Genomic DNA, 13,384 nt, shown 5'->3' on the forward strand with positions numbered 1-13,384 from the left:
TGAAGTGTTTTTTAGCTCTTAAAACCCACAGGAAATGGTATTTAATTTCATTGAAGTACAAAATCTGTTTATTTGTCTAAGAATATACTTCATGGTTGAAAACATTATGTGGCATATGCTACTTCTTACCCCTGAGCACACTTCACAGCTAGGTAAGCTGATGCCCATGAGAAGCATACCAGCTGATAGTATAGGCAGGAAAAGACCCCGGATGTTCTGATTTCCCCAGTCGAGTGTTGTTTCCTACAAAATGGTAGCAAAAAGTGAGTATTGTTACGATGGCCAAAGAATTATTTGAAATGTTTTTCTTACTAAAAATGAAGTTAATTGCAAGAAATCAGAAGCTTCAGGTATAACTTTCCTTAAGTTTTTAAGGATAAGTAAGAGTTATATGCTGGGTTTCCAGGAATCAGGCTGAATAGAGATTGGAAAACAGGAGCTGTATTAGCAAGTGCCTCAGGAATAACACCTGTGAGGGTAAAGGACGCAGGGTTGCTGGGAGGGAGATATTGAACTGATGATGCAGTTTGATGGAGGCCTCAGCTGACCCTGTAGGTTGCTGTGGTGCTGGAATTGTCCTCTGTGTTGTCCCAGATGAGGTGGGAGGGAGGGGCTGTTCTGTAGTCTTTGATGCAGGCTCCTCCTAGGAAGAGACGTAGATTTTCTTACCGTTTCAGTATTTTATTACTCGATGGAGCCTAACTATTTGTTTGGCCTTGGAAAGAATCCCTTTCCATTTTCAACCTGTGTTTTCTTCTTCAGTAAAATGCAGGAGAGGTGAGGAATCAGAACTAGGGAATATGTAGACGGAAGCGGATACCCTGTAAGATCACATCAGTTGTACAGTTTTAATAATTTACTGTATGAGAGTTTTGCTGGGTAAAAGCCTCTTGAATTCCATTTTTTTTTTCAGTTTTTTCTTTCCTAGTAAATATTTGAGGGAAAACTGTAAAATTCGCCTTTAAAAACAAGAAATCTCAAAAAGTTAAACTAGAGGCTATTAAAAAGACTGAGGCAAAGAAAAGCATACAGTTTTGCTTTGGGGATAGCTTGGAGGCTGCTATGGCTACTGGTTTGGGGGCTTTCTAGAACATTCACTATGGGCGTCAACTCTTTTTTTTCCCCATTCCCACTATCTGCTTTAATCACTTGACTGCAGAACTCAAACTGAAACAAAGAAGCTATTGAAAAGTAAAATAAAGCCGCATGAGAAAAAGCAAGATTTTAAAAACTGGAATTCTCTTAGCTTGAGGTGCTGTATTACCAGAGGTTCTCTTGTGCACAGATGGACACTGGGAGAGACTGGCCTATGAAAGTCCAGTTTCCTAACCTCTGAAATATTTGATTTCAAATCAGAATCTTTGTCTGACCGTTACATACGTGGTGTGAGAAGCCAGTGTCTTAAGACTGGTCCCAGCTCCATGGGCTTCTGGAACATTTATTCCTTCACCTTGTGGATTCCCGCATCTGACTAAGAATGCTTCCTTAAGAGTAATAAGTGCAAACAATTCTTTTAGTACCATAAACACAAGTGCATACAAATTTTCAGCTCTTCAGAACTGTGGGAGCAGTGGCAAGGTGCAGAAAGTTCAGAGCTCATTTAAATTTGCATTAGAAATGATATCATTAGTATATGTTTCCAACCAATATTTGATAACTTTATTAAGATCAGTTTTTATTCTTTGAGTCTTGAACGTTATATTTCATTCCTTCTGTTACTATGAATTTCTGCAGAAGGACTATTTTTTCTGTATCCCTATAATTCCCACAGTTCTGTGTAAATGACTTTGTATAACAGTTGTTACTAAATATGGGTTGAAAGCACAGAGGTTGTTTCTTGATAGTTCTACAAGCAAATGATTTTTATATAAAGTTCGTTGATTAGTAATTCCACTGGATTACACTGGATTACTGGATTAATTCCACTGGATATCCAAATCAGCAGGTCAGTAAGATTGTGCAGACACGGTCAAAACGTGGCCTTTAAGTTCAAGATGGTACATATGAGGAATACAGAATTGTGTTTGTAGGGAGGATTTTACAAGGCAAAAAATAGCTTGATTATCAGAGATATAGGAATAATCCAGAAGGGACCTGACAAAGAGTTGGTGGAAGAATTTTGAATGATGGAGTACAAAAGGTACTCTAGCTTTTAGAAAGGTTTCCTAGAGCAATATGAAAAATAAAAAATCTGTTGCTTTTTTTTAAAAGTATAGTTGATTTACAATAGTGTGTTAGTTTCAAGCATATAGCAAAGTGATTCAGTTTTTTTTTAGATTATTTTCCATTATAGGTTATTACAAGATATTGAATATGGCTCTCTGTGTTATACAGTAAATCCTTGTTGCTTACATACTTTATGTATAGTAGTTTGTATCTGCTAATCCTACACTCCTAATCTGTCCCTCCCTCCCTCTCCCCTTCGGTAACTATAAGTTTGTTTCCTATGTCTATGACATAGTCTGTTTCTGTCCTGTATATAGATTTATTTGTATTATTTTGAGATTCCACATATAAGTGATATCTTGTAGTATTTGTCTTTTTCTGTCTGACTTACTTCACTAAGTATAATGTTCTCTAGGTCAGCCATAAAAAAATGAAATATTGCCATTTGTAGCGACACGGATGGACTAGAAGATTCCTCACTTTTTCAGATTTATGTCACCCAGTTCTTCCTTAATTCCTAACCTCTTAGAGGTTTCTACAGCAAAATGCACTATCTTTTCTTCCAGGATCTTTCTCATCTGAGTCAAGTCTTTTGGGCGGTCTGGGGTAACTTGTAAAAGATTAAAGCAGATGGGCTTACAGTGTCCTGGGAAAGTCACTGGTCTGCAGAGAAGGAAGCTGTGTGATGCCTCAAGCTCATCTCAAAGGAGTCCTCTAGCCCCAGATCAGAGTCTACTTTTCCTGCAGTCTCATCTGTCTGATGTCCTTGGTGTCAAAGTGTACTCTCAGATGTTCACAACTATTTCAGATTTCTGGACGTCATAGCCATATCTCATTTGAGAAGTGAGTGAAGGCTGCAGGAGGCTGTAAGGGTCTTAAGGTTCCCTGCTCACATTTGCTCTTAGGACGTTTTCATAGCTGCCCTGTGGCAGTCACTAGTCCAGTCACGTCCACATCGTAGCTCATCTTGTAAAGTGTGTGAAAACCACATGAAAAGTGGGCTGGCTGGATAGATTTAGATAAACTAAGAGCCTTCCCTTAGCTCCTAAATGACAGAACGAGAATTTGAACCAGGTTGATTTTATAATCATAATTCCAGTTATTTTCTTCCTCCAGAGAAAGAACTTTTCTTTCTAATCTCATAAATCTTACAGTGTCATACTTCCCTCAGGTTCAAACTTGAGTTAAAAAAACACTATTTAGTTTCCTCTAACTTAATGTACTCCTCTTTCAAATGTAAGATGGTATTTTTTTTTTTTTTTTTTTTGCGGTATGTGGGCCTCTCACCGTTGCAGCCTCTCTCGCAGCGGAGCACAGGCTCCGGACGCGCAGGCTCAGCGGCCATGGCCCACGGGCCCAGCCGCTCCGCGGCACGTGGGATCCTCCCACACAGGAGCACAAACCCGCGTCCCCTGCACCGGCAGGCAGACTCCCAACCACTGCGCCACCAGGGAAGCCCCAAGATGGTATTTTTTAATAGAACTAATTAGCATTTTAATAGAACTATAATGGCAATAATTGTCAGTATCTTTGGAAAAGTTTGGCTTATATTTTAAGTGGTCATATTTTTTAAACTTTTACTTACTTTTAAACAATTTTATTGAGATATAACTTATACATATATATATATAACTGTACGTATTTAATTTATACAAATCTACTAAGTTTAGATATATGCATACACCCATGAAACCATCACCATAATCAAAGTCATAGACATATAAGAAGGTTGTTTTAACAATACTTCCTATTGAATGGTATTCCGCTCAGTCTTGGGGAAGATCTATAGGAACCCAGCAGATTAATATCAATAACCCATATTTCCACAGTGCTGACTCCTGACCCCTCACCCTGCTGCACTTCCATGTGGATAATCTCTTTAATCCTCAGAACCACACCATAAAGTTGGTACCATGATCAGCTCCACTTTACAGATGAGAAAACCAAGAAACAGAGAGCATAGATACCCTCTCAAGCGAATGTATAGTTATCCACTACTGCATAACAAATTACCCCCAAAATGTAACAACATAAAACAGCCATTTATTTTTTTCAACAGCTTCTGAGGGTCAGGAATACAGGAGTGATTTAGCCAGGCAGTTCTGCCTCAAGACATGACTCCTGGCTTCCTCCAGAGTGAATTATCAGAGAGAGAGAGAGAGAGAGAGAGAAATCTCATTTAACCTAATTTTGGAAGTGACATACCATCACTTCCGTTGCATTCTTTGGTCACCAGACCAACCCTGGTGAAATGTGTCAGGAAACTCCAATAGGGATGTGAAGACATGAGGAGGGAATCAGTGGGAGGTATCTTAGATACTGGCTGTGACATTTATTCACTACCAAGTGGCAGAACTGGATAGTGAACCCAGGCAGTTTGACCTCAGTTTGGGCTCTTTACCACTATGAGCAGATACTGACACACCATTGTAAAGCAATTATACTCTAATAAAGATGTTAAAAAATTAAAAATTAATAACTGCAGAACACGTCATTGTGAATGTTTGCTATTTTCCTAAAGGTGGAGGTTGTGGATACTTGTGGCGGCCATCCAGTGACAATTGCTTGTTAAAGGGCACCTGAAAATGTGAAGGAAATTAGAGTATTTATCAAGGGCTATAGACACTACATTTCCAAATAGTCCAGAGTATATATAGGCCATTGCCGATATAAAGAGATGCTAAAGAGAAGCAGAATGAGAAATCATTTGACTTAAACTCTTTGCTCTTCAAAATATTATCTTTACTCTTCTGTTTGTCCACCTCTCCTCCTCAACAAATCTCTCAAATCTGTCAAGTATCATGGTGAGAAATCTCTACAGAGAGCTTTATTTCTTAAAATTGTAGCTTTAAAAATAAAATCTCTACTTTAGATTTCCTATCAGTCACGTTTAGCGCTAACATTTTTTAAAATGTTGTCAAAGTTTTTGAATATCAACATGCCCTGTTCAGGGCACTAACTAATTTGGTGAGGGAATTTCCACTTGAAAAATCTTTGTGTGTCAGTATGACATATAAATTCAATTGTCAGCAAGCTGTGTCGGAACAGATTTCTAGTCATAGTCAGCCACAAAGCAGAGATTTATTGAAAATGCTTGATGATATCGCTCTCTGAGCTGTTTTACATAAACAGAGCCATGCAGTGAATGCCTTGAATTGTAGTGTGAGGGTGTGTGTATGTGTGTGTGTTTCTGGCTCTCAAAACTGACATGTGGAGGGAAAATACCAAAATGCACTTCAATACACAGTGTTGGATCCAACTTATTTCCGAATGATTAGTTTCACAACAACAGTTTTATAAGTAAGGGTACGTGTCTGTGCCGTTTTAGAAATGAATCATGCATCAAAATACTTCAAAACCAAAGCTTTGGAATACTGACTATTCTATTTCATGTCAGGGTATAGAAGAATGAGAATTTCTGAGGTGCAGAGACATACAACCGATTTATTATTTTTTAAAGAACTTCTATTATTTGCAAACCTTTTGTACCCAGGTCAGTAGTCAAAATGCAAAACTCATGAAAAGTAAAATTTCTTTTCTTCAGTAATGAAAGACTTGGAGCTGGAATATAAATTTAGTCTCTTGGGTTCTCTCAGCTTTCTAACTTATACAGAATCTGTGGCTTGCCAAATTATTTTATGTTTCTCTATTCAAATTTATTCAGCTCGAAACAGGAGATATTTATGACTTTTTTTCCTAAGTGTATTCTAAAAGATTGGTTAAATTCACATAACAATATTGATTAGAAAGGTGCGTAATTTGTCAAGTGGGTGCCTTCCGCCTCTAAAGGAGACTATCATTGTCACATTTATTTATGAGTAAAAATTGTCAACACAGGAAAGGCTTTGCAATTTGGCAGTCAACCTTAATGACTATGCAGTGATCTCATTTTGATCAGTAAGATGTGTGAATTCATTAAATTAACTGCTTCAGAGACTGAGATTTTGAGTTATATGAATACGGACTTTACGTTATTATATGACTCTTATTTACAAATGTATTCAAATCTATTATTATTATCATTATTATTACTATAGTAACATAGTAACTATACACATCAGGATACTAAATAATACATCAAACCATGTGAAAAACCTCCAATGGGTTAAAATGACAGATTTCTAAATATTACTTCTAGAAAATCTTTCTTATTAACTCACTTGAAAAATACGAAGTATCTCCAGCACCATACTTTGACAGACACAAAGACCATAAAATTATAACCTTTTCCTTTGGGGAATTTGTAATTATTTTGGCTAGTATCTGATTTGAATTTCTGATTCTTTTTAAAAGTTTCCTTGTCATTTTATTTCTTTTCCCTTTTCTAAAGTCTGTTCATATGTTTGTATAGCCACAATTTACTCTTTATAAAATATTTTATAGATTATAAAGGATCTTCATTTATGATGCTATATATCATTTAATAATCTCAGTTTTTCATTCGAGTCCTCCCAAAAATAATTTAGAAAAGCTTTGTATCACCACACAGTTTTAACTTAACATTTACAATATTATAAGTTAAGTATCTGTGAAATATGTAATTTTTCTGGTATTCCACTCTTTCACATAAAGCCAAAAGTATAAAAATACCATAGCAATAAGATACCCACATCATCCATTTACAAAATACATGAGGAAGCTCCCTTTTACAGAGAAAAGTTGTATCACTCATTTTTTCCTTGAACTAGTACCTACAATTCACTTTCCCCACAGAATATACAGTTGTCATCTGTTTTTATGACTATCTTTGATCGATCATCTATCTTATTTCTTTGAAACATAATATTTTTATAAACTGAGATGTTAGATTTATATTATAAACTTATGTGACCACAAGTTTTTAACTGCTAATTATTTTTCTTCTCGGTGTGTTAACATTACAATTAGTATTTCTGCACAATTGTATATAAAATAAGATTGTGTTAGAATTCTATCACTTAATGACATGAAAGATGCTTCTTTTGTGCAACTAATGCATGTATTCATGGATGAACATTACTTACTGCATAAATTCTATTCCGATGTTTTCTCTTTTTGATCTAAACATTGAGAAACCTTGTTTGCATTAAGTATGAGCAAGTGCAATAACAATGAGATTTTTATAGCAATCATTCAAAGATTCAAACTCCTTCCAAATTACATGCCAGAATTATTCTGTGAACTCTCATACAAAGTTACTTTTAATAGTATTTCAGTAAACGACTAGATAATGTCTTCCTTCAATTTTTCTGGAAGTAAAAATTTTAGAAACTACCTAAATTTCAAAGGTATTTATTACTCATTCAAGTTACTTACTTTCTAATTTTCTAGGAGATACAACAGTAAAAAGCTTTACTAAGACTTACAAAGTAATTATAAAATACATATACAGATTTTTTTCACTTAGAGGTACTTTGTGTAATACAATATACTAAGACAGGATTGGAAACATTGAAATATCACTTATATCTTTACTAACATAATTTTTTGAAAAAATGTTTTATCCCATTAAATAATTAATATGTATCTTTATTCGATTCAGATAAAACAACCATTACTTAACCAACTGAAAAAAGAGTTAGTCTTCATTGTCAAACCGGTCAGTCAAAACTTTTTATCTGAAAAAAACCCAACTTCGTTTTTCAATTAAACATGTTAATAGGCACTTTAAGAAGTGTTATAAATAAACTGAAAAATAAATTCTCGAATGCAGTTTTAAGAGCTAGTTTACTAGAAGCAGTCTTTTTATTTTAAAGTGTTATGTATTTAATGTAATTAATCTGCATTTTTAAGTTAAAATGTTTTTAAAATCTGTTTCTAACAATAGTGCAAGATAATCTGTATCTTGATGATGAAATTACTTTCGTAAGAGGGATGTGATTAAAAAAAAAAGATATTCCTTTGGTAAATGTACACTGCTGTGCATGCTGAACTCCAGCAATTGACATTAGGGTATAATTAAATAAAAAATCAAGTATATAACAGAAATAACTTCATTAATTTTATACACAGAAATATACTGTTGAAATTGATCATACCCGTAGCTAGCTTAATTTTTATTTTTAGTTAATGAGAGGTAGGGAATACTAAACATTTTATAAGGTGGAGATTGACTACACTTAGAGTAAATATTTCATAATAAGATATAATTGAACAGATATTTGAATAATGGAATGGAACAATGCTCACTAAACCTAGAAAATATTGCGTAAGATATCATCTGTGGGTTTAAGTCAATATAACTTAAAACATGTTTGGTATTCACAGAAAACATTCAGTTGCATTTAAATTAATGTGTCACTAAGTTGTACTACTATTTTGGCTGTTTGAAAGTATTTTCTTTCTATTTAAATATAAATCCTTTGTGTGATTATTTAGACTATAACTTGCTATTCTCTCTCCAGACTATAGATCTCCAAAGCATTACACTCTTTCACGGAATTAATAGAAAATTCCCATTTTCTTAGCCCACTCTATATAATATATTCCATTTCTGAACAACACAGTATTTCTAATGTCATCATTCTTGCCTAGGAGAAAGACTAAAACAAAAACTAAACTAAACTAAATAAAAGCCAGGAAGCCTTAAGATGGCTTTATGACGGCTGATGAATCATTTCCTTGTTTGAAACCATGAAAAGTTTTAAACCTCAGGGTAATGCTCCCTGGTAAGATTCTTCAAGAGTGAGTTATCTCTTCTGAGCTAAGAAAGGGACTTTCTGGAAAGAGAGGTAAGTAAAGGAACCTACATGGTACTGTGAAGACGTGCATGGATTTGAAGATGTGAAAATGTAGCCGTTTCCTTTTTGCTTGTTAGGTGCGTGCATAGAATTATACATACTAACGATAACATCTTTGTTTTGCAGCTGTCGTGAGTGCCATCCCTGTGCCAACCCTAGAAAGTGCCCAGTACCCAGGAATCCTTCCATCGCCCACGTGTGCATACCCCCACCCGCAGTTCACCCTCCGGCCTGTGCCGTTCCCTACACTGTCAGTGGACCGAGGTTTCGGAGCCGGAAAAAGTTAGTGTATTGCATTTTCCTTTCTTTTTACTAAGAACAAATGAATAATACCAAGGATGTCTTGTCAAGTGTGTAGCATTTTGGTGTTCTTATCCTTTGGAAAAATTGATATACTTATGACCTGTGTACTAGAATTTTCTTTTCCAGCATCGTCTGCTTTTTTGGACCCTATGTACATGCTTTTGGACTGATTTTCTAGGAGTCTTTCCATAGTCCATTGCACTGACAGTATGGGGAGTCGTGGGGAAACAAAGATTAACTGCTTCAGTAAAACAGTGATGTGATGGGTGCTTGAAATTAATTTGTTCTGTTAACTGGGAAGTTAATAAGCAAGTGACTGTCCTCCAACATTCTTATTTAAGTGTCTGTTGGTTATAACTAAAGATGTCTCATTGATTTTCCTTATAACCAATAACTGTATGAAAGCTCTCTTTATTAAATCAGTTCAGCGATACATTTTCATCTTTAAGAAATAGTTGCTGGAAATGAAAAATTCCCAGAGTGGTATTTCATCTGTTTTTATGTATGCATATTTCCAGTTTTAATGAGATATAATTGACATTTAACATTGTATAAATTTAAGGTGTACAAAATGTTGATTTGATACACTTATGTATTGCAAAATGATTACCACCATAACCTTAGCCAACATCCCCATCATGTCACATAATAAGCATTTCTTTTTTGTAATAAAAATATTTAAGAGCTACTCTCTTAGCAACTTTCATGTGTATAATACAGTATCATTAACTATAATCACTATGCTGTACATTAGATCCCCAGAACTTATTCATCTTATAAGTGGAAGTTTGTACTCTGACCAATATCTCCCTTCTTCTCTCAACCCCCAGCCCCTGGTGAACATAATTCTAGTTTCTATTTCTACGAGTTTGGCTTTTTTAGATTCCACACATAAGTGATGTTATATAATGTATGTCTTTCTCTGTCTGACTTATCTCATTCAGCATGATGTCCTCAAGGTCTGTCTATGTTGTTGCAAATGGCTGGATGTCCTTCTTTCTCATGGCTGAATAATATAGATAGATAGATAGATAGATAGATAGATAGATAGATAGATAGAGATGTAGCTGTAGATGTAGATATAGATACAGATATAAATATAAATATAAATATAGCTAGATACATATCTCACATCTTCTTTACCCATTCATCCTGGACAAAAACTTAGCTTTTTCATTGTTTTGGCTGTTGTGAATAATGCTGCAAAAAGCACAGGAGTGCAGATATCTCTTTGATATCCTGATTGCCTTTGGCTACACCCAGAAGTGGGATGACTGGATCATATGATTGTTCAATCTTTAATTTCCTAAGGAACTTCCATACTGTTTTCTATAGCGGCTGCACTCATTTATATTCCTACTAACAGTGCAAAAGTGTTTTCCTTTCTGCACATCCTTGCCAAGACTTGTTAGCTCTTGTTTTTTTTTATTTTAGCCATTCTAATAGATGTGAGGTGGTATCTCATTGTGGTTTTGATTTGCATTTCCCTAATGATTAGTGACGTTGAGCACCTTTTCATCTATCTGTTGGTCTTTTATATTCCCTTTTCGGAATAATACCCATTCAGTTCCTCTGCCCATTTTTTAATTACATTGTCTTTTTCCTGTTGAGTTGTATGTGTTCTTTATATATTTTGTATATTAACCACTTATCAGATGTTTGATTTGTAAGAATTTTCTCCCCTTACCTTTTCATTTTATTTCTGTGAAGAAGCTGTTTAATTTGATGAAGTTCCACTTGCTTATTTTTGCTCTTGTTAGCTTTGCTTTTGGTGTCCAATCAAAAAAATGTCTAAGTTTTCTTTCAGGACTTTTACAGTTCCAGGTCTCATGTTCAAGCCTTTAATCCATTTTGAGTTTATTTTTGCAGATGGTACCAGATAGGGGTTCAGTTTTATTCTTTCACATGTGACTATCCAGTTTTCTCACCACCATTTATTGAAGAGACTCTTCTTTCCCCATGATATATTATTGGATTCCTTGTTAAATATTAGTTGATTTTTATATGTGGAGATTTATTTGGGCTCTCAATTCTGTTCCATTGGTCTGTGTCTGTTTTATGCTAATACTATACTGTTTTAATTGCTATAGTTTTGTGGGATAGCTTGAAATCAGGAACTATGATGCCTCCAGCTTTGTCCTTAGGATTGCTTTCAGCTATTCAGAATTTCATACAAATTTTAGGATTTTTTTCTCTATTTCTGTAAAAATGACATTGGAATTACAGTAGGGATTTATCCATGGATAAAGCTTTATACAGTCATGATGGACAAATCTTTCCTCTTCCTACTAATGCGCTACAGTTCTGCTCTTAGCCTCAGTAGGCAAAGTAACTGGCCTTTGGGGAACAAGGAAAAGTGCTATATTTTGAAAACTTCAAATAATCATCTTGAGGTCTCATTTCTACAAATCAGTATAAAATCAGTGCCCCCATTTCCTCATCTTTGAAACGGGTACTAGAGAAGAGTAGATGATTTCCACTATTGTTTTCAGTGTTGGCATGGTCTTGGTGAGAAAGCTGGTCAACTTTATCCATCTGCCCCGCCTCTCCGCCAAATTGGAAATCAGTTAACAAATGGAAGTTGACCTAAATAAGATCAGCACAGTAGAGTTCATGAATTTTTCTCTCGGGTCTTTTAAAAAAAATCCGAACTGTGAGGAATTGGGGTTACTTAGGATTATTGCATGATCTTGTTCTTCTGAGATTAATGAGTGAATTTGGTTCCTAGAAATGTTCGAGTCTTGAAGTGTCTTTGCTCAGAGTTATGAGTGCTGTATTTCTTTCAAATATTGCAATTTTAGATGGAAGAAAAAATCCTCATTTCCATTTTTGCAATATTTTTGCCAGTTATTCCATAGCAATTATTTATGTGTTGACATTAATTATTATAAAGTGCCTTGAGATTTGACTCTGCTGTGTAATTGTATGCTATTTGTACAATGAATTCCTACTATTTCATCATTTGAAAAGGAGTGCCTTGCCAGTACATATTTGATTCTCACTTTAGTGTCTGAATTGCAGGGAAGCTGCACTTCGTGGGTGAAAGGAGATTTTCTTTGCTTTTAGAGCTCTTAGTACAGCTAAATGTCATGTCAGAGAGCAAATCTGTTTCACATAGGTGTCCTGAAGCTGGCACCTGAACTGGCCAAACGGGCTCATCTGAAATGAGAGCTTTTCCAGTGGAGCAGTTGCTATTGTATTTGTCTGAGAATTTTTTCACTGCCTTAGATGTCAGCCATTTCTAAAAGGCTTTTTTTTTTTTTTTTTTGCTCTATGTAAAATATAAGCATTATGAATTGTCTATGGAAAACCTGTACCTTGTCCATTGTATTAGGTATTAAGCAAAATTAACGTTTTGAACAAAACAAAAACAGTCCCTTATGCATTACTGATACATTCAGTGTTGAGGCTGGACCCTCCCATTCCACCTAGCACATTGCATTAGGCACGTTCCTTTTCACTATGTGGTACTAAGTACTGATTTTGCTAAAGAGCTGGTCCATTGATATCAAGCCACCATTACTTCTCTCAAAGTCAAGAACCACATTGTGATGTTCCCAGTGGGAATCATGGTGGCCAACTGAAAACTTGGGAATGGAGGACTAGGCATGCACAGCATTTTTTTTTTCAAATATGCTGAAGAGAAGAAAAATGGGGAGTTCCCCCCTAAAATTCACTGAAGTCAACAGAATTCATGTGAAGCCTGAGGTTTTAAAGTAACTAAATTTTAGAAGACTAAAAAAATTGCATGTAAGTTTTATTAAACCTATGATCACAATAATATTTTAACTTAGATCTATTTGATTTCAAAAATGTAGAATAGAAGAAAACATGAAGGAAGGAATGAAGAAAAGAAAGACATCACAAAACGTTATTATTTCTGTAATAACTAAAGCAGTTTTCAAAATATGATATGGATTTACTGCAGTCCGTCTTCAATAGAGAGAAGTACAGCAGATTTCTGAGGAAAATTGTGAACTTTCTTTTCTTGGAGAGGCATTTATAATATGATGATATGGGCCATTTAATAAAAACCAGCCCTTTGGTAATAAAGAAGGACCTTGTTGTAGGTTCCTGCAGCTGCTTCTCTCTGATCTAGATTTGAGAGATACTGTATTTTTATTTGGACAACTGACCGTTGGTCATTTGTTCCTTTAGACTAAATATGAGTCTAGAGTAAAACCTTCATCATTTTC

At 35.1% G+C, this 13,384-nt stretch overlaps 1 protein-coding gene across 1 annotated transcript in view; it reads left to right on the top strand.

Annotated features, from left to right (window-relative positions):
- DCC (DCC netrin 1 receptor) overlaps positions 1 to 13,384 on the top strand; it is a 776,413-nt gene that overhangs the window by 695,667 nt on the left and 67,362 nt on the right. The window contains 1 exon segment of the mRNA XM_073789896.1: positions 9,012 to 9,173. Coding sequence (XP_073645997.1) covers positions 9,012 to 9,173 — 162 coding nt within the window.

This window comes from Tursiops truncatus, chromosome 13 (genome assembly GCF_011762595.2).
Source record: "Tursiops truncatus isolate mTurTru1 chromosome 13, mTurTru1.mat.Y, whole genome shotgun sequence".
Lineage (NCBI taxonomy): Eukaryota > Metazoa > Chordata > Mammalia > Artiodactyla > Delphinidae > Tursiops > Tursiops truncatus.